At 52.6% G+C, this 17900-nt stretch overlaps 1 protein-coding gene across 7 annotated transcripts in view; it reads right to left on the bottom strand.

Moving 5' to 3' along the window:
• Positions 1–7381, bottom strand: part of KIF17 (kinesin family member 17) — a 542173-nt gene extending 534792 nt beyond the window's left edge. For all 7 annotated transcript variants that reach the window (XM_078642580.1, XM_078642577.1, XM_078642579.1 and 4 more), the window contains exon 1: positions 5549–7381. In XM_078642580.1, coding sequence (XP_078498706.1) covers positions 5549–5773 — 225 coding nt within the window. In that variant the 5' untranslated portion in view covers positions 5774–7381. The remainder of the gene's footprint in view (positions 1–5548) is intronic.
• Positions 7382–17900: the final 10519 nt, after the last annotated feature.

The following is a 17900-nucleotide window of genomic DNA, read 5'->3' as shown; positions in this document are numbered from 1 at the left end:
ATGGCTTAGAAACCATACCATGCTTTTACAGTATTATTTTATATTATTTTATAATACTCTTCTTGCTGTATGCATTATACTTTACAGACAGTATTACGATTGTAGCAGTTCATTTCTTCTGCATGAGAAAAAAGACTGTTCAATAAATACTTTTATTGAAAACGCCCGTCTCTCTATTTCTCTGCACCTCTGGTAAAACGAAGCATGCACGAATGACTGTGTGAAATATCTATCTATCGTTTCCACGACTCTGAAGATACGTTTTATCTTGGGGAAACAAAGTTGTCATGTTTATGCGGTTATCAGAAACGAATCCCTTCTTGTTTATTCAAGAAAGTTTCTAGTGACCTCTGAGCTAGCTGGCACTAACAATTAAGTCTAATATATTCGATAGAGACCTAGTCGACCTAAGTCCTACATCACATCTATAGGATATATTACTCCAATGCGCAGAGCCTATTGGGAATATAGGAATTACACTACAGAGCCCCCAGCCTGCTGTTTGCCCGCCTGCCGCATCACGGTATTTGTTGACCTCTGAGTGTACTGTTTTTCTCTTTTTCCCATTGTGTGCATTTGTTGTCCCGTTCACTGTGTTTTTTCTCTCTGCTCATTATTCATTTCTGCTCATTCACTGTACCCTCTGCCCCTCTCTCTCCCCTCGCCGTTCCCTCTCCTTGATTCCCGCCGCTGCTGCATCCCGGCCCCTCCCCCTGCCCTCGCCTGTTTCCCGCCTCCCAGCTGAGAGTCACTCCCCTCCCCTACATAATGCATACCGCTGGCGCGCCTAAGGCAAGCCCCTCTGCACCCATTCGCAACCCGACCGCGGCCAGTGCCAGGAACCCTGGTTCCCCGGAGCCCCACCGATATGACGCCGCCACCCTCCTCGCTCTCAACACCGGAAGACACCCAAACTGCCAGAACGTCAGCCACAGGCTCACAGGACGCCCGCGCCACCGATGCCCTGACATGCATCTTCTTCAGCTTGCGCTCCTCCACAGACACGCCATAGAGATCTGGAACATGATCAACACCCTCGCGCCTGACGTCGCCTTCTTCATGGAAACCTGACCAACGCCACCTCCGGTCCCGACATCGCCACCGCAATCCCCTACAGTTACAAGAGCCGGAGGAAGGACCGCCCACCCCGCCCAGGAGGAGGACTCGCTATCGCACACAAGGCCCCTCTCCGACTCTACACCTCCAGCACGAGTGACCCCCACTCCAACACAGAACACCTCCACTTCCAGATCCAGACCTCCCCCAGGACCATGCTACGCGGCACCCTTGCCTACAGACTCCCGGGACCCCATTCCCTGGCCACTACAGCTATCACTGACCTCGTCAAACCCCATTCCATCACCTCCACGGACTACATCCTACTCAGAGACTTGAATTTCCACCTCGACAACCGCAGTGACCCCGACTCTACCGCCCTCGACAACCTTTCCATCCTCGGACTGAAGCAGCTCGTCACCATCTCCATGCACAGGGCAGGACACACCCTCGACTCCATCTTCGAAGGAGGGTCAAACGTCCGCTTCAGCCACACCACACAGCTTCCCTGGACCGAACACCACTGCGTATATTTCACCTTCATCACCACCACTGCACCCAAATTGGCCCGCCACAAAGGAACTGGAGCAAAATCACAGAGGAACACCTCAACTCCACCCTCCTCCTTGGCCCCCCATCACCATGACCGAAGCCAATGCCGCAGCCAAAGAACTTCACCGATGTATCTCCAGATGCGCTGACAAGATCGCCCCCCTCTGCCACCCTGCCAAACAACGCCCCCTGAAGGCCCCCTGGTTCACCACTAAACTCCAAGTCGCCAGGCACACCTACAGACGCCTTGAGAAAAAATGGCGAAGCCGGAAAACCACAGAAGACTTAAACAACTTCAGGAGCGCCGTGAAGGAATATCACCAGCTAATAAGGAACACCAAACGGTCCTTCATCAAGAACAAAATCGACACTAACGCAGCCAACACCAAAGAACTCTTCAATGTCATACAGCAATTCACCAACCCCCCCCCCGTCGAGGCCACAGACTTCACACCTTCCCAGGAACTCTGCAACAAGCTCAACTCCTAGTTCCATCTGAAGATCAAGGTCATCTACTACCATTTCAGCGACCAGATGCCACTCACAACCCTTTCCCCCTCCGGCGACCTCCAGCCGACCATCACCACCTGGACTCTCGCACAATGGAACTCATCACCACGACCATGATGAAAACCAGGTCTGGAGCCCCCACAGAACCCTGCCCACCGCACATCTACCAGAGGGCCGCCATCGCCCCCGAACTAGGACGGATCATCAACGCCTCCCTCCAAACCGGCATCTTCCCTGACGAATGGAAGCGGGCGGAAGTCAAGCTCCTCCTTAAGAAGCCCACGGCCGACCCAACGGACCTGAAGAACTACCGGCCCATCTCTCTGCTCCCTTTCACCGCCAAAGTCACTGAAAGATTTGTAAATGCCCAGCTGACCGCATTCATTGAAGAGAACGCCATCCTAGATGCCTCCCAGTCCAGATTCCGCAGCAACCACAGCACCGAGACCGCCCTCTGCGCCGCCACTGATGACATCCGCATGCTACTCAACCAGGGACACACCGCAGCCCTCCTCCTACTAGACCTCTCCACGGCCTTCGACACCATCTCACACCACACCCGCGCAGCCAGACTGTACGACGCCGGGATACAAGGTACCGCCCTGAACTGGATCTGATCCTTCCTCTCGGGCAGAACCCAGAGAATCAGACTCCCCCCTTTCATCTCCAAACCTACAGAGATCAACTGCGGAGTACCACAGGCAGGGGTGTGGAATTTAATAAAATATCTAGTTGTCTATGGGGCAGGTTGCTTCATAAATCTACTTGTCCTGTAACAAAATCCACATGTCCATTCTGTTCCATGTAGTGCAGCGACAAATTATGGCATTATATAAGAGCTCTGATATAGTTTCTCTTGATTATGCCAGGGCTCCTACCATAGTGGTGTTTGAATACTTGCAGGCCCCTTATGTTGCCACGTTTCCGCAGATCTACATACTGGGGCTGAAGGTAGTGGTAAGTAATAGTTCCAGGGTTAGAAAGCCCTTTTGAGTCTGTGCAAACCTACTAACGTGCATGTTTTAAGGGTTTTCAAAAACTCCTCTCTAATATTTTCCCATACTGACAAATGTTGGAAATTTACTCCTGACAATGACAGATATAAATCTTCTTCCAGAGTTGGGAAAAAAGTGGTTGGAGGGAAAGTGAACTTCAAACACTTAGATTTTCACATGAGCAAATCTACACATGCATATTTGCTCATGCTAAAATGCAGTTCACAAATATTTTCTAGGAGTACTATTTCTTGACCTACTTCTGTAAATTTTTGGGAATTTACAAAAGCCATATAGCTGCACTTAATGCAAGGACATATACCATGGGTGCCCTTTTGAGACTTTCTTTAATAATTGGGCCCCTAATTTGGTCTGGTGTTGACCATGACGTTTTGAGGTATTAAAAGTCTGTCTCTCTCTCTCTGTATTGGCTGGCTTCACTGTGAGTGACAGCATTCTGCTCTTTGAGATGGAGCATATCGGCACACAAAGTAATTTTGTTCAGTGCGAGTACTGTGGCAGTGTGTGCTTTTTGAAACCAAAAACAATTTTTGCTCTTGCCAATGTTTGTTATAATGGTGAGGGCCCGGCAGCTCACAAACCAATAAAGTTTAACAAAAACCATGCCAAAACAAGTCACACATTGACAAAACTAAAAAGCTGCCCACCAATTTCAGACCTACTGGCTTTGCCAATGATTTTTGTTTCCCATAATCTTATTGGAACTGGTTACATGGATTCTCCATTATGAATATTTTTGGGAAATACTAGCATGCATAAAAACATGTTACTAAATGATGCTGCAAAGAAATGGTACCAGACATTTTACAGTAGTTTAGCGAAATGTTTTTTTTCCTGCTTTCATTTATTCCCTGAACATTTTATTTTGAAAGCAAAGTATCATCAATCTTTCCTTCAAGCTTCTTCAAATATTTGCATCAAATCAGAGAGCATTCTGGGAGGATTATGCATAGCCTAATATTGCTAAACCTTAAAAACGTGTGTACACGTTTTTATACTGGAAGCACTGTCGGTAGTGCAGTTAGTGGTTACAAGATTTACTTTGAAAGCTCACCCTAATAATATAGGTTTTCAATTAATGAACCATAAATACATGTTTGAACAGCATAAACATATGGACAAAAAAATGACCTTAACTGCGGACTGTGCCCTTCCCTGATCCATTATATGGTCCTGCAAACTGGCAGCTATAGGGTTTGCGATGCAGTGGTGGGTCTACTTGTCCCAAGGACAAAATACACATGAAAACCTGTTGCCCTTGACCCCAAACAATATATCCTGGGCGTCGGGCTATAGGAATTCCACATCCCTGCACAGGGATCATTGCTCAGCCCCACGCTCTTCAACATCTACAAGGCCCCCTTGCCGCCATTGTCCGACAGCATGGGCTCAACATAGTCTCTTACGCCGATGACACCCAGCTCATCCTCTCCCTCACGAAGGATCCCAAAGACACCAAGCTCAGCTTCCAGGAAGGAATCAAGGATGTCGCGGCCTGGATGAAGGACAGCTGCCTGAAGCTCAACACATAGAAAACAGAGGTCCTCATCCTGAGACCCTTGACCTCCACCTGGAACGACACATGGTGACCCTTGGGAGTCCTCCCACCCCGACAGACCATGGTCGGAACCACATCATCATCCTTGACTCCTCCCTCACCATGCCCCGCCAGTGCAACGCTGTCGCCTCCACCAGCTTCAACTGCCTCTGCATCCATCAAATGGATCACCCCCCCGAACACAGAAAAACCGTCACCCACGCACTCATAACCAGCAGACTGGACTACGGAAACGCCCTCTACGCCGGTGTCAACAGGACCCTCCTACACAAGCTCCAAACCATCCGGAATGCCACGGCCAGGCTCATCCTCAGGACCCCCCGGCACGAACACATGACTCAACACCTTAGAGTCGCAGCTGCCCCCCGCGCCTTGAGACCCTCACGGGTGAGTAGTGCACTCTATAAACCCCCTGATTGATTGATTGACCATGGAGACCAAAGAATTGTAGAAGTTATCTCAACCAAAACATTCATTATTAGAGGCTACAGAGGTCGTCAAGGGAATCACTATTAAAACCCTACTACTGCCCTTGAGCACTTGCCATATACACAGCAGGCTTCAATCGGGTCAGAGAGGAGACTCAAAGCCAAGCAAATGGTACCCCAGCACACTGTCTCAGCGTAAAGAGACTGAGAAGCCACAACATTGACTCTTTTCTGCACCACCAATGCAATAAGAGTTAAATCATATTCAATAAGCCCCACATTTCTGCACATACAAGACAAAAAAAGCATAAAAGTTGTTTTAAATTTTGCACTGTTTTTAGGAAAGACAAGCAATAGAAAGCAATCTCTTGGTTTTGGCATCTCAGGTGAATGTGGGGGGGGGGTAAAAGAGGGAGGATTTGACTCACCTCCACCAGCGGGTATGCAATCTCATTATAGATCTGCTCTGTACATTGATTCATGTAGTATGCGCCATCAAATGTGAACTGCTTTGGGGGCTCGTCTGCTCCATCTGGCTTCTGGAGAAAGCACTGGCCTCTGCTACTATCAATGGTCACCACCTCTTTGCATTTGAGGTCCTTCTCCCTGTCGTTCATAGGCCGGCAACGGACAACCACCTTGACCGATTCCATGATTTCAGGATTAATTTAAACACAGACTTTTAGATCTACTCACTTCGGGCACTTAAAAAATAAAATGTTTTTCTGGTGTGAGACTTTCAAGTCAATCTTGCCTCGTAAGGTCAAATCTTTCCACTAGACATGAAGGTAGAAATTATTTTTATGGTTATGCCAGATCTCAGTTTTGTTGTCTCTTGTCTGTAAAGAATTGCTGTACATATTCCGAGACTTGTTACGGTGCTATACTGAAAATAGAAGCTGACCTCTTTCCTCGCTATTGGATCAGAAAGATGTGAGTTAGCCACCTTAAGTTTCCAATCTTCTAAAATAAGCCCCGATAATTTGAATTCTTGGCATATCCCACGTCGAGGCTTCACCCTCAGCAATATTTCCCTACTAAGGTAGAGTCCCCATCTTATTATCGGCAGCAGAGGACAGAGAATCATCACCCATCCTAGGCCTGTCTCAGGGAACAGCAATGCCCTCTCAAGGCATAGCTAAGTCCAAACAATATCCTGCTCCCCTTGAAGTATTCACCTCTCGAGGATACATTGCTAACGTTTTTCAGCCACTCCTATAACAAAGAGGGTGGTACGCTCGCTCTCAATCCATCAGCCTGCTCCTTATGGATTCCGTCTTCCTTTAAAAATAGGGTTCTCTCCTCTTTAAGATGTCTCACTTTAGATCTCTTATGTGTTCAGTCCGAAATGTTTCAACAATAGTAGAATGGTTCACCCATCTCGCATCCCTTATTCTGCTCTACTGTCTCTTACGACCACTCTTTTCTTCCCTAGTCACTATTTCCATTATTTCTGTCTCATAATTCCAAATTGAATGTGTAGCCAATTTCGATTCACTATGTCAGTTTTCCTTTCCCAGAGTTGCTGTCACTTGTCTCTCGTGTGTAGGTTTTACTATGTATGCTTTCCTGCAGTCGCACGGCAGCTTTCTACCAACCACCTACACAGAACACTATCCCGTGCAGTGTCAGTTCCCCGCATCCTCTTCACAATCTGTCCTGTATTCTTATTTCGTTTCCCTGGTGTGTGTTTCCTTTGACATAACGCCTCTTCGGTCACCTGTCTCTTTTTCCTGCAGTCTTTCTTCCTTTTTGTTTTGCCCTCGCCACGAGTTCACCTGTCTCTTTGCTGTCCAGAGGGTTCGCTTTTCTTGCTCCCTTCTCTCTCTTAGTGCCACTTCTCCTCATCAGCACCCCCTATTCCTTTATGCATAATATTTCCCCTGCTATCACTCTCCCCTTTTATTCTGTCGTCTGCCTGTCTCTTCAGTAATGTTTTTCTCCTCTGCCGGTCTCTCTTCACAGTTCCACTCTTGTTCTTTTTCCTCTGGTATGTCGCCTACTACCGCTGGTCTTCCATCTCGTCTCACCTGTCTTCACCGTTGCCCTCCACTATTATATCCCACCGCCCTATTCTCGTCCTATTTACGCAGCCAGTCTCTGTAGTTTATCGGCTCCCCAGTACAAAATTCGTCTAGATTTCCTGCGCTTCTTTTCCCCGCTGTTTTGTATTTCGTGTCTGCCTGTCTCTCGCCACCATACCAGCCTCCGCTCTCCGCCTTTCCTTGCTCTCTCAGACCCGGCTTTCCCCGCAGTCTCTCGCCCCCCCGCACCCCTCCCCCAGCGTTGCCCGTTTCCTAGCAACCGCACTTTGCCACCCCCGCCCTCCTATTGACGTCAAAGCCACGCTGGGAGGCGGCTCCAAACTTCTGTCGCTTTGCCTTGCTGGCCGTCGCGTGGGACACCAAGAGCCACGCCTACTAGGTACGTCGCATGAATAAGCTGGTCCAATCACAGCATCGGAATTAGGCGGGAGAGCCAGGCTCCGACAACGAAACAAAGAACGGACTATCAGGCAGGATGGTCCGTCCATTTTGGAAGGGAGCAGTAGGTAACTAACGCTGGAGAAAGCGTCAATTCGTTCTTAGGATTGCTAGTCAACTTTTAAGGCCACATATACACCGACCTTTTTTGTTATTGTTGCTCTTTTCATTAAAGAATATAATATTTCAATGAAATAAACGTTATGATAGGAGAAAGTAATTAAGGTAAGCCTCCTTTTATATTATTTGAGAGGTTTTATACATAGCTGCCAAGGTTTTACATTGCCATGTGTGACATTTTCATAATTTCAGTGTTATTATGAGTGACATTTCAACCAATATGAGTGACACTTTCTCACGAGCAAAATGAAGTAATGAAGACAAGGGAAACACATAATCAATCAATCAATCATTGCATTTGTATAGCGCACTACTCACCCGGAGGGTCTCAAGGCGCTTGAGATGGGGGGGGGGTCCGCTACTGCTCGAACAGCCAGGTCTTGAGCTGCTTCCTGAATGCGAGGTGGTCTTGGGTCAGGCGGAGATGGGTCGGGAGGGAGTTCCAAGTCTTGGCGGCCAGGTAGGAGAAGGACCTTCCTCCTGTGGTGGCTCTTCGGATGTGGGGGACGGCGGCGAGGGCGTGGCTGGTCGATCGAAGCTGGCGTGTGGGAGTGTAGAAGTTGAGGCGGCTGTTGAGGTATCTTGGGCCTTGGTTGTGCAGGGCTTTGTGTGCGTGGGTGAGGAGCCGGAAGGTGATTCTTTTGTTGACCGGGAGCCAGTGCAGGTCTCTCAGGTGTCCGGAGATGTGGCTGTGTCGGGGGATGTCGAGGATGAGTCTTGCTGATGCATTCTGGATCCGTTGGAGTCTCTTCTGGAGTTTAGCTGTGGTTCCGGCGTAGAGGGTGTTGCCGTAGTCCAGTCGGCTGGTGACGAGGGCCTGGGTGACCGTCTTCCTGGTCTCGGTGGGGATCCACTGGAAGATCTTACGTAGCATGCGCAGGATGTTTAAGCACGACGAGGAGACGACGTTGACTTGTCTGGTCATGGAGAGGGAGGAGTCCAGGATGAAGCCCAGGTTGCGTGCGTGGTCCGTTGGTTTGGGTGCGCTGCCCAGGGCGGGGGGCCACCAGGTGTCGTCCCAGGCGGAGGGCGAGGAGCCCAGGATGAGGACTTCCGTCTTGTCCGAGTTCAGTTTCAGGCGGCTGTTCATCATCCACTCGGCTACGGCCGTCATCCCTTCGTGCAGGTTGGCTCTGGCGGTGGCGGGGTCGTTGGTGAGGGAGAGGATCAGCTGGGTGTCGTCGGCGTAGGAGATGATGTTGAGGTTGTGTTGGCGTGCGATGGCCGCAAGGGGGCTCATGTAGACATTGAAGAGGGTGGGGCTGAGCGAGGAGCCTTGAGGAACGCCGCAGATGACTTCGGTGGCTTCTGATTTGAACGGGGGGAGGCGGACTCTCTGTGTTCTTCCGGTGAGGAAGGTGATGATCCATTCCAGTGCCTTCTCTAGGATTCCGACGTTGCTGAGGCGCTGCACTAGGGTGCGGTGGCAGACAGTGTCGAATGCCGCGGAGAGGTCCAGGAGGATGAGGGCCGCAGTTTCCCTGTTGTCGAGCAGGGCTCGGATGTCATCGGTGGCTGCGATGAGGGCGGTCTCGGTGCTGTGGTTGGCCCGGAAGCCGGATTGTGAGAGGTCGAGGGATCCGTTCGTCTCGAGGAAGGCGGCCAGCTGCTTGTTGACGGTCTTCTCGATGACTTTGGCCGGGAACGGGAGGAGCGAGATCGGGCGGTAGTTTTTGAGTTCGGTGGGGTCTGCTGATGGTTTCTTCAGTAGGGCGCTGAGTTCGGCGTGCTTCCAGCTCTCCGGGAAGGTAGCGTGTCGAAGGAGGCGTTGATGATGTCTCGTAGGTGGGGTGCGATGACGGCGTCGGCCTTGTTGAAGATGTGGTGAGGGCAGGGGTCGGTTGGAGATCCGGAGTGGATGGAGTTCATCGTGCGTCGGGTTTCTTCGGTGTTGATCGGGGTCCATGCACGGAGGGTGGCGGTGGGGGGAGGCGGTGCGGTCGTGGGGTGCGTTGGCTGAGTGACGAAGCTGTTGTGTATGTCTGCGATCTTGTTGTGGAAGTAGGAGGCGAGGGAGTTACAGAGGTCTTGAGATGGGGTGATGTCGTTGTTTCCGGCGTTGGGGTTGGAGAGCTCTTTGACGATGTTGAAGAGTTCCTTGCTGTTGTGTGCGTTGTTGTCCAGTCGTTCCTTGAAGGCGGTTTTCTTGGTGGTGTGGATCAGTTGGTGGTGTTTTCGGGTGGCGAGCTTGAGGGTGGTCATGTTGTCTGGTGTTGGGTCTCTGCGCCAGGCTCTCTCGAGGGTTCGGCAGTTCTTCTTGGAGCTCTTGAGTTCGTCGGTGAACCATGATGCTTTCTTACTGCCGGGTCTTCTAGGCGGGGTCCTCAGAGGGGCGAGGTCGTCTGCGCAGTTGCTGATCCACTTCGTGAGGTTGTTGGCGGCCTGGCTGGGGTTCGCTGAGCTGGCGGGGGTTCCCGGCTCAGGGATGCGGCGAGCTGGTCGGCTGTGGTCTTGTTCCAGCTTCTGCGTGCAACCTGTTGCTGGTGGTGGTGGATCGTGTTCTTTCTGAAGCTGAAGTGGACGCAGCTGTGGTCCGTCCAGTGGAGCCCGGTGGCGTGGCTGAAGGCGATGTCCTTGCTGGATGAGAAGACGGGGTCGAGAGTGTGTCCGGCGTTGTGGGTGGGGGTGGTCACCAGCTGCTTGAGTCCGAGGTTGGCGAGGTTGTCCAGCAGGGTGGTGGTGTTGCGGTCGTCGTGGTTCTCCAGGTGGAAGTTGAGGTCCCCGAGGAGGATGTAGTCAGCGGAGGGGAGGGCGTGCGGGCTGATGAAGTCGGCGATGTCTTCGCTGAATTGTGTGCGTGGTCCCGGGGGTCTGTAGATGAGGGTGCCTCTGAGGGTGGTCTTGGGATCGGTGTGGATCTGGAAGTGCAGGTGTTCGGCGGATGTGAGGGTGCCGTCGGTGTTGGTCGTGATGCGGATGGTGTTCCTGTGGATGATGGAGATGCCTCCTCCGGTCTGATTGCCGTGGTCCCTCCGGGTGATCTTGTATCCGTCCGGGATGGCGATGGCGATGTCGGGTGCTGAGGAGGCGTTCATCCATGTTTCCGTGAGGAAGGCGACGTCTGGGGATGTGGTGTCGAGCAGGTTCCAGAGCTCTACGGCGTGTCTGTGGACGGACCGGGTGTTGAGCAGGATGCACTTCAGGTGGTTGCTGCTGGGGGTCGTCGCGGTGGGTGCGGGTGCAGTGCAAGCCCGGATGCAGGTGAACTTGCAGGAGTGGCAGCTGAAGGGTCCGTGGTTGCGTCTCGGGGTGGCTCGGTAGCATCCAGGGGTCCGGCCGGTGTTGAGTGCGTTGATTTCCGGGGCGTTGTAGGTCCGGCGGGTGGGCTGGTGTCTGCGGGGTCCAGGGGTCCGGGCACTGGGCGCGGTCCAGGCGCGGACGGGCGCAGACAGGCTTACCTTTGGCGCGCCCGCTGCGCGTCAACGCTGCGCGTTTGCCACTCTGCCTTATGTGGAGAGTGGGGGGGGCGGAGCGAGGGAGGAGCAGCTGGGAGGCGGGTGCGGGGCGGTAAATGGGGAAGGGCGACCGGGGAAAGGGACATAATATCACAAACTACATCCATTCACGATGAGAAACCCTACTACAATTTAAGGCAGATACGGGGTAGAAAGGCACAGGGAACTCACAACAAAACGTAGGGACACATGAATGGGGCATAATGGTATGGGTGAATTGGCACACCATTACAAACACGGGCAGAAAGACAGAAACTGAAAAAATGAGTGACCTTGTGTAATGTAACTTGTGCTTAGTGCAGTGGTCGAAGTGGGGGAAAAAAAGTAGGGGAACTGTGGGTGGAGAATCAGGGGACGGGAATAACCATTGAATCAGTGGGCGGAGTCAGGGGTGTGGCTAGAAATAGCAAAACATACCAATTTTTTGTACGTTTAGCATTTCACTGACCAGTTACAGCTTATAACGTTATTTAATTAACCCCTTCGACGCTCATGACGAGCTCAGCTCGTCATGGAGTTTCCATTGATTTCAATGGAAATTACATTGAAGTTCATCAAGGTGCTTAGCATCCAAGTGGTTAAAACAATGGATAAACATGTTTATTTGAGGTTTCATTCAGGGAAAAGCAAACACTCATAGGGAATACAGGTGTATGTAAAGCGCGTGAAATATAAGCAGGAAGAACATGTTACCTTAATGCTTTTACTCTCATTGTTCAGTAATCCATGATTATTTTTTGTTTCAAACATGGAGGTCATGAATACAGGGCTCATCCTGTACACATGTGTTAAGCAGGGCTCAGAAGAGAAAGGGACTCTTCAGGAAAATATAGACTCACGGAAACCCACAAAGGCTCCTTCATATTCATGTCAGCCAGCTAGCTGCTCAATCATAATATAGCAAAAAGAACAACTGGCGGACAGAATGCAGAACAATATCATACATTAACCCCAGTACAGAGATCTGGGCCTTAATCCATTGTTTCTTTGCTCACCATGCCATTCCAGTTTTGACCCAGCCATATGCAAATCAGTCTTGATCCTGCACCCAATGGGTACAGTCCAGCCCGAACTGCCAGACCAGATCCTCCCTGGACTGGAAACAAGCATCCTAGGACCGGATTCGGGCTTTTAGCCCTCATCAGCCAGGATAGCTTGATTCCAGTGGCATGGAGAGCACGGGACCCATGTCTGAGCATACCTGTCCCACTCGGGTGACAAATGCAAAAAAGAACAATTGATGGACAGAATGCAAAACAATGTCATACATTCACCCCAGTTCAGAAATCTGGGCCTAAATCCATCGTTTTTTGCTCACCTTGCCGTTCCAGTTTGGACCTAGCCATATGCAAATCAGTCTAGATTCTGCGCCCAATGGGAACAGTCCAGCCCGAACTGCCAGGCCATATGTATTCAAGTGTCCTTTCATTCGGGAAGTGAACACAAAGCAGTACCCACTGAACTATGCACATAACATATTGCTCTTTGATATGCATGGTACATGTTCTTTGCAGCAGGCATATTACCCCTCTGCACTACCTTAGATGAGTAAAACAGCCACTAGACAAAACATGCTCCCATCTCTCTCCAGCAGGTACATTGATCACCAAAGTTATCTTGACATTTGTATTGTTGACCAAAACCTTGTGAATATACAAAGAACTTTGCAGTGTTTTTATAACTCCTGCACTTCTACAAAACGGGGCCCCCCAAACTAAACTGGCCCCCTACCCTTCAAGTCGCCCTGGGAAACGCCTGCTCCTGCCCTTTCACTGCTCCTGTCCAGTCAGTACTTCTGCTCATGCTCGATCACCACTCCTGCTTCATCAATTTCCCTGCCCCCTCCCTTCTCCTGGCCCATCACTTCTCCTGCCCGCCACTGCTCCTGCCCGCCACTGCTCCTGCCCTGTTCACCGCTCCTGCCCCGTTCACTGCTCCTGCCCCGTTCACTGCTCCTGCCCCGTTCACTGCTCCTGCCCCGTTCACCGCTCCTGCCCCGTTCACCGCTCCTGCCCCGTTCACCGCTCCTGCCCCGTTCACCGCTCCTGCCCCGTTCACCGCTCCTGCCCCGTTCACCGCTCCTGCCCCGTTCACCGCTCCTGCCCTGTTCACTGCTCCTGCCCTGTTCACCGCTCCTGCCCTGTTCACCGCTCCTGCTCTGTTCACCGCTCCTGCCCTGTTCACCGCTCCTGCCCTGTTCACCGCTCCTGTCCGTTCACCACTCCTGCCCGTTCACCGCTCCTGCCCGGTTACCACTCCTGCTCATGCCTAATCACCGCTCTGCCCCATTATTTCTACTGCTTCATCACCTCTCCTGCCCCGTCACCTCTCCTGTCCGTCCCCTCCCCTGCCCAGTCACCTCTCCTGCCCAGTCACCGCTCCTGCCCAGTCACCGCTGCAGCCTCTGGAGTTCACAGAGAAGTGCCAGCAGCCCCTGGAATCTAATGAAAAAAATTATCGTTTTTAAGTCGGACTATTCTTGCCATCCCAGGATGCTTTTTTGAATGTAAGAAGTAGGGGAACGGACTGAACTTATTTTTAGAAGTAGGGGCACGCCGTGCCCTTCCGTTCCCGCCCACTTCTACCACTGGCTTAGTGACACAATACCCCAACAATGCATACTCGATGTCACTGCCCCCCTCGTTCCACGTTACAGAGTTTCACTCATGACTGGTGACAGACAGCACATTGCCCGCTCAGTGGTCTACTTCTCGTGGGTGTGATGCCCCCCAGCTCTCCTCTGCAAACGCCAAAGACGCTGGTACTTGCCAGGGCTGTGTTGTGTCACTGCTCGCTGATTGTTAACGAACACCAATAGCTGGTCAAGGAGCATGGAGGACGTGCACATCTGCGAATAGCAATGGGTAGCGCGGTTCAAGAGGAGAGGACTCGAGGAACTTTCACAGCAGCATTCTCACTTAGCTGCTGCGCTGGAGTGCAGTTTGCAGGGCAGCCAGGCTGCTGGTACCTGGCACCAATCCGCAGCGGCCGCGGGCCCCATTGACTTCAAATAGTGCGAAGCAGCACAGTTTAATGACTTCGAGTCACAACCTCAAAAAAAGCTTCCTGCCGAGTGTCTGGAAATACAATACAGGCGGTCAAAAGATTTCAGCTGACCCGACTGGGCCATGCTGCAATGCATATCTTCACAACAGCCCTCTGTGGCAGAAGAGTAAAGACCTGGTGCGTGCTGAAGCCATGTTCTTCCGCCTCCCTCGGAATGGCAGATATGACGACCTTCCGACGGGTGGCAGCTGGTTGTGTCACAGAGAGAGGGCTATCTTTTCAGTAAAGTGACCCCACTTTGTAGCTATCAGTAGCAGGTAAACGACGGTCTGGAGCATCTCCAAATCCTTACGCCACGGGGCCCTGGCCTAGTCACCAGGCAGAACGCGGTGCAAACTGCAGCAGTGTGTTCCCACCTGCGCTACCTCAAGGTCAGCTCACTCCACACTTAAATGTACTGCACCCATTTGTGTCACTCTGTCGGCTGTTGTAATTGGTAGACCTGCCAAGTACCTCGCATCGTCATTAACTCATCAGTTAATGACAATGCGGCCAGGTCAACAAGGTGCAGCCTACAGTGTTTAGCGGGGAGGGGGGGCAATCGATCTTTCATGACCCCAGCTCGCTCTTGCAGCCCCGTCCACGGCACGAGAGAAACTCGAGTCTCGCCTACACTCTCTCAGATTCCCCCGCCGCTTCTGCCTACTTCCTAGTTCCTCCACACATCCGCCGGCACATCCGGATTATCCCGGCCCCCATGGGGTGATTGACAGCTGCAGTATTGACGGCTGAGTGGGCAGCCTGGCCCCCCGTGTGTGATGAGTGTCTCTGAAGCCGCGCGCCGCCTAGCTGGCGCCACACCATTTGCCGCATTCATTGTTTCCAGGGCAACAGCAGGCAGCTGCCTGGGCAGAGTGTAGAGATACACTGTAGCACTCTCAGCCACTCCACAGAGCTGAGAGCGCTCTGGTTAACTATTTGCGAACTCCGCTCAGCAACCAGCACCTCTCTCGGAGCAGCAGAGAGGCTGGCACAGACGCCGCTGGTGGCGCGCCTGGCACTAGACAAAAATGCTTGACAATGCATTTCAGTGCGGTAATGCGGATCACCGCACTGAAATGCGTGAGCGTCACACCTGTTGCGTGACGCTTGGCAGGACTGTTTATATTAGCGCTGGCTGGACTCGTGGGTATCAGAGCGCTTTGCAAGAGAGTTGCTTGTTACAGAGAAGACAGTTGTTCAGTAGAATAAAAACATAGACTTCAGGATAAAACAGAAAAACATTACACATAAGTAAAAAAAGTGTTGATTGGTACAGAACAAACAGTTTTTAGGTCTCGGCCTGCGTAGGCTGCGCTTGCGCAGTCTCGCTGGCGAGGAAATTTTGTTTTTCAGTATGGGGGCTTGAACCCGCCCCTCTTCTCCATTGGCTGGCTTCCTAAACGGAGGCCAGCCATTGGAGGTGAGGGGCGTCATTCCGTTCAAGCCCGGATTTGGGGGGGGTGTTTTTAGGTTCTTTCTCTCCTCTTCCCATTGGCTGGAATTTTACATTCCAGCCAATGGGAAAAGGAGAGAACGAAAAACACGCCCCTCAATCCCAAAAATGACGTGCGTTTCTCCGAGGCATTGCAGCTTCGCCTCGGAGAAACATGGTGGTGTTTCCATATTCATGGCGTGGGAGCGGGTGAGTTATTGGAGGACGGGGCCTGGTTGCCCCCAGTCTTCCCCCCGCCGTACTTCGGCTCTTTCTGGAGCTGCTCGGCTCCGCTCGCCTCCCCCCTTCCCTCTGCCCGCAGCCCTTCCTCCGTCCCGCTCTCGCCTCACCCACACAATATGGGTGCAAACGGGCTTCAGGCTGCACTCTCTGAGTGGGAGATTTCTAGTTTAAGCATACTTGCTTAGCCCTCCCACTTGTGCTGCTTGGGGTTTCCTTCCCCCTGTGCCCGTGCAGCATCGGGCGCAATGCCCTGTCCTCTCCTCCCCCATGTGTATGTGTCTGCGCTCCTGGGCCGCTCAGCATGCCGGGACTTGTAGTGCGATTGTGGATCCTGCAGTTTTCCGCCTGCGGCCAGCTGGCGGCGCTGAACTACATTGCCCTGTAGCGTTCCGGGGCGGCTCTCGTACTCTCTCGGCTGCTTCTCTGCAGTTTCCCAGTGTCTCTGCGAAGCTCCTCTGACAGTAGTGGTGTCCGACCGGCAGAACCCGGGGCCCTGAACCCTCCTGTAACCCGCCGGCCGCCCGGAGCGTCACCCCGCCCCAGGGCTGCTTGACCCCCGGGGTACGGGAGAAGAACCGGGCACAGGTGCGTACCTCTGCCCTGCACGAGTCTCTCAGCGCCCCCGGAGTGCCGGGGACCCGTACTGGGTGCCTTCGCCACATCCCCTCAGCTCCAGCGCAACCCCCCACCTCCACACTGACCCCCTCACCGCCTGAAAACTCTACTCGTCGCCCCCTCCCCGATCCCTGCCTTGCTTCCGGGCTGGGGGTCCCTATGGAGACGGTCGGGGGTGGAGGGCTCAGTCCACCCCGGACGTGCCTCACAGGAAGGGGAGTCTTGACATCCCTTGCGTGGAGCGCATCCCGAGCCTCACCTGTGCAGGAGGGCACGGAGTCCCTTAGGATGAGGAGCTTGGTATGAGCGGGTGCGGGCTGTAGAGTAATCCGAGTCACGATTTCTGAATAGACTAGACCAGAGGAAGGGACACGGGAGCGGGCTGGAACACTCCCAGGAAGTAAGCACGGACGGCCATGGATGCCGGGCCGATGGCAGTGGCACTGACAGAACCCACACTGCTAGATGTGTGTTTCTGAGAGGAGTATACAGTTGTGCTGGGTGTACCCGTGACTGTGAAAGGTGTACCAAAGTGAGGTCACGGGAAGCCCTGTGGTATAGGTCTCCTTCAGTTGTAGTCTTATGAGATCTTGGGGATGACGAAACCTATTTTAATCAGATGATGCCCAAATTGTGATAGGATCTATACTAGGGAATGAACAGTCGTATGTTGGGGGTAGCTGTTCTCATTGGGGGAATCTGAATCACTGTGTGTGTGGTTAATCAGTTTATTGGCAATATTATGCTGGTTATGGATGACGTGTTTTTTTTACGGCGATACAAAGAAAAATAAAGGGGCAAGCGCGTTTCCAGTGCACCGGCAGCTTGGCCGGGTGGGCGTCAAGGAGTCTTTACCACCCCGTCCCGGCTGCTTGGTTGCATCCTCCTCTACAGCTGGCTGGGTTAGATGAGCCGCGTCCGCTGGCGACACAGCTGCGCGGGGGTGATTACAGCACGGTAAAGTGACCGCGACCAGTCGACAACCCCGAAGAATGATGTGCGCCGCAGCTGCGGCACCGCCGCCACCCCCACCGCCCCCAACTGCCACCTCCATCGGACCTGGATTCTTCCCCTTGCACCCGCATCCTTCCACTTCTTGTAGCCCCGGGCTGGTCTTGGGCTCTGAGGGGGGGCTCGGGTCGCAGGCCGCCGACTGCCGGAGTCGTTACCAACTGCTGCTATTGGGCCGGGCCCTGGCAGATAGGTACCGGCGGACATACACGGCGGCACTCAGCGACAGGGACCAGGGCGGCCACGCCAGCAGGTAAGATGCGCGTCACTATGGTGGGTGAGGGTATGGGAAGGAGGTTCCCTCGTTGTGATCGTTTTTTCTTGCCTCTGTTCCCTGTGTGTGGCTCTCTATGTGTGTGTGTGTGTTGGGCTC

Source organism: Lissotriton helveticus, chromosome 5_1, assembly GCF_964261635.1.
Source record: "Lissotriton helveticus chromosome 5_1, aLisHel1.1, whole genome shotgun sequence".
NCBI lineage: Eukaryota > Metazoa > Chordata > Amphibia > Caudata > Salamandridae > Lissotriton > Lissotriton helveticus.
The sequence above is the reverse complement of the archived record's forward strand: the minus strand, read 5'-3'. Positions and strand labels throughout refer to the sequence as shown.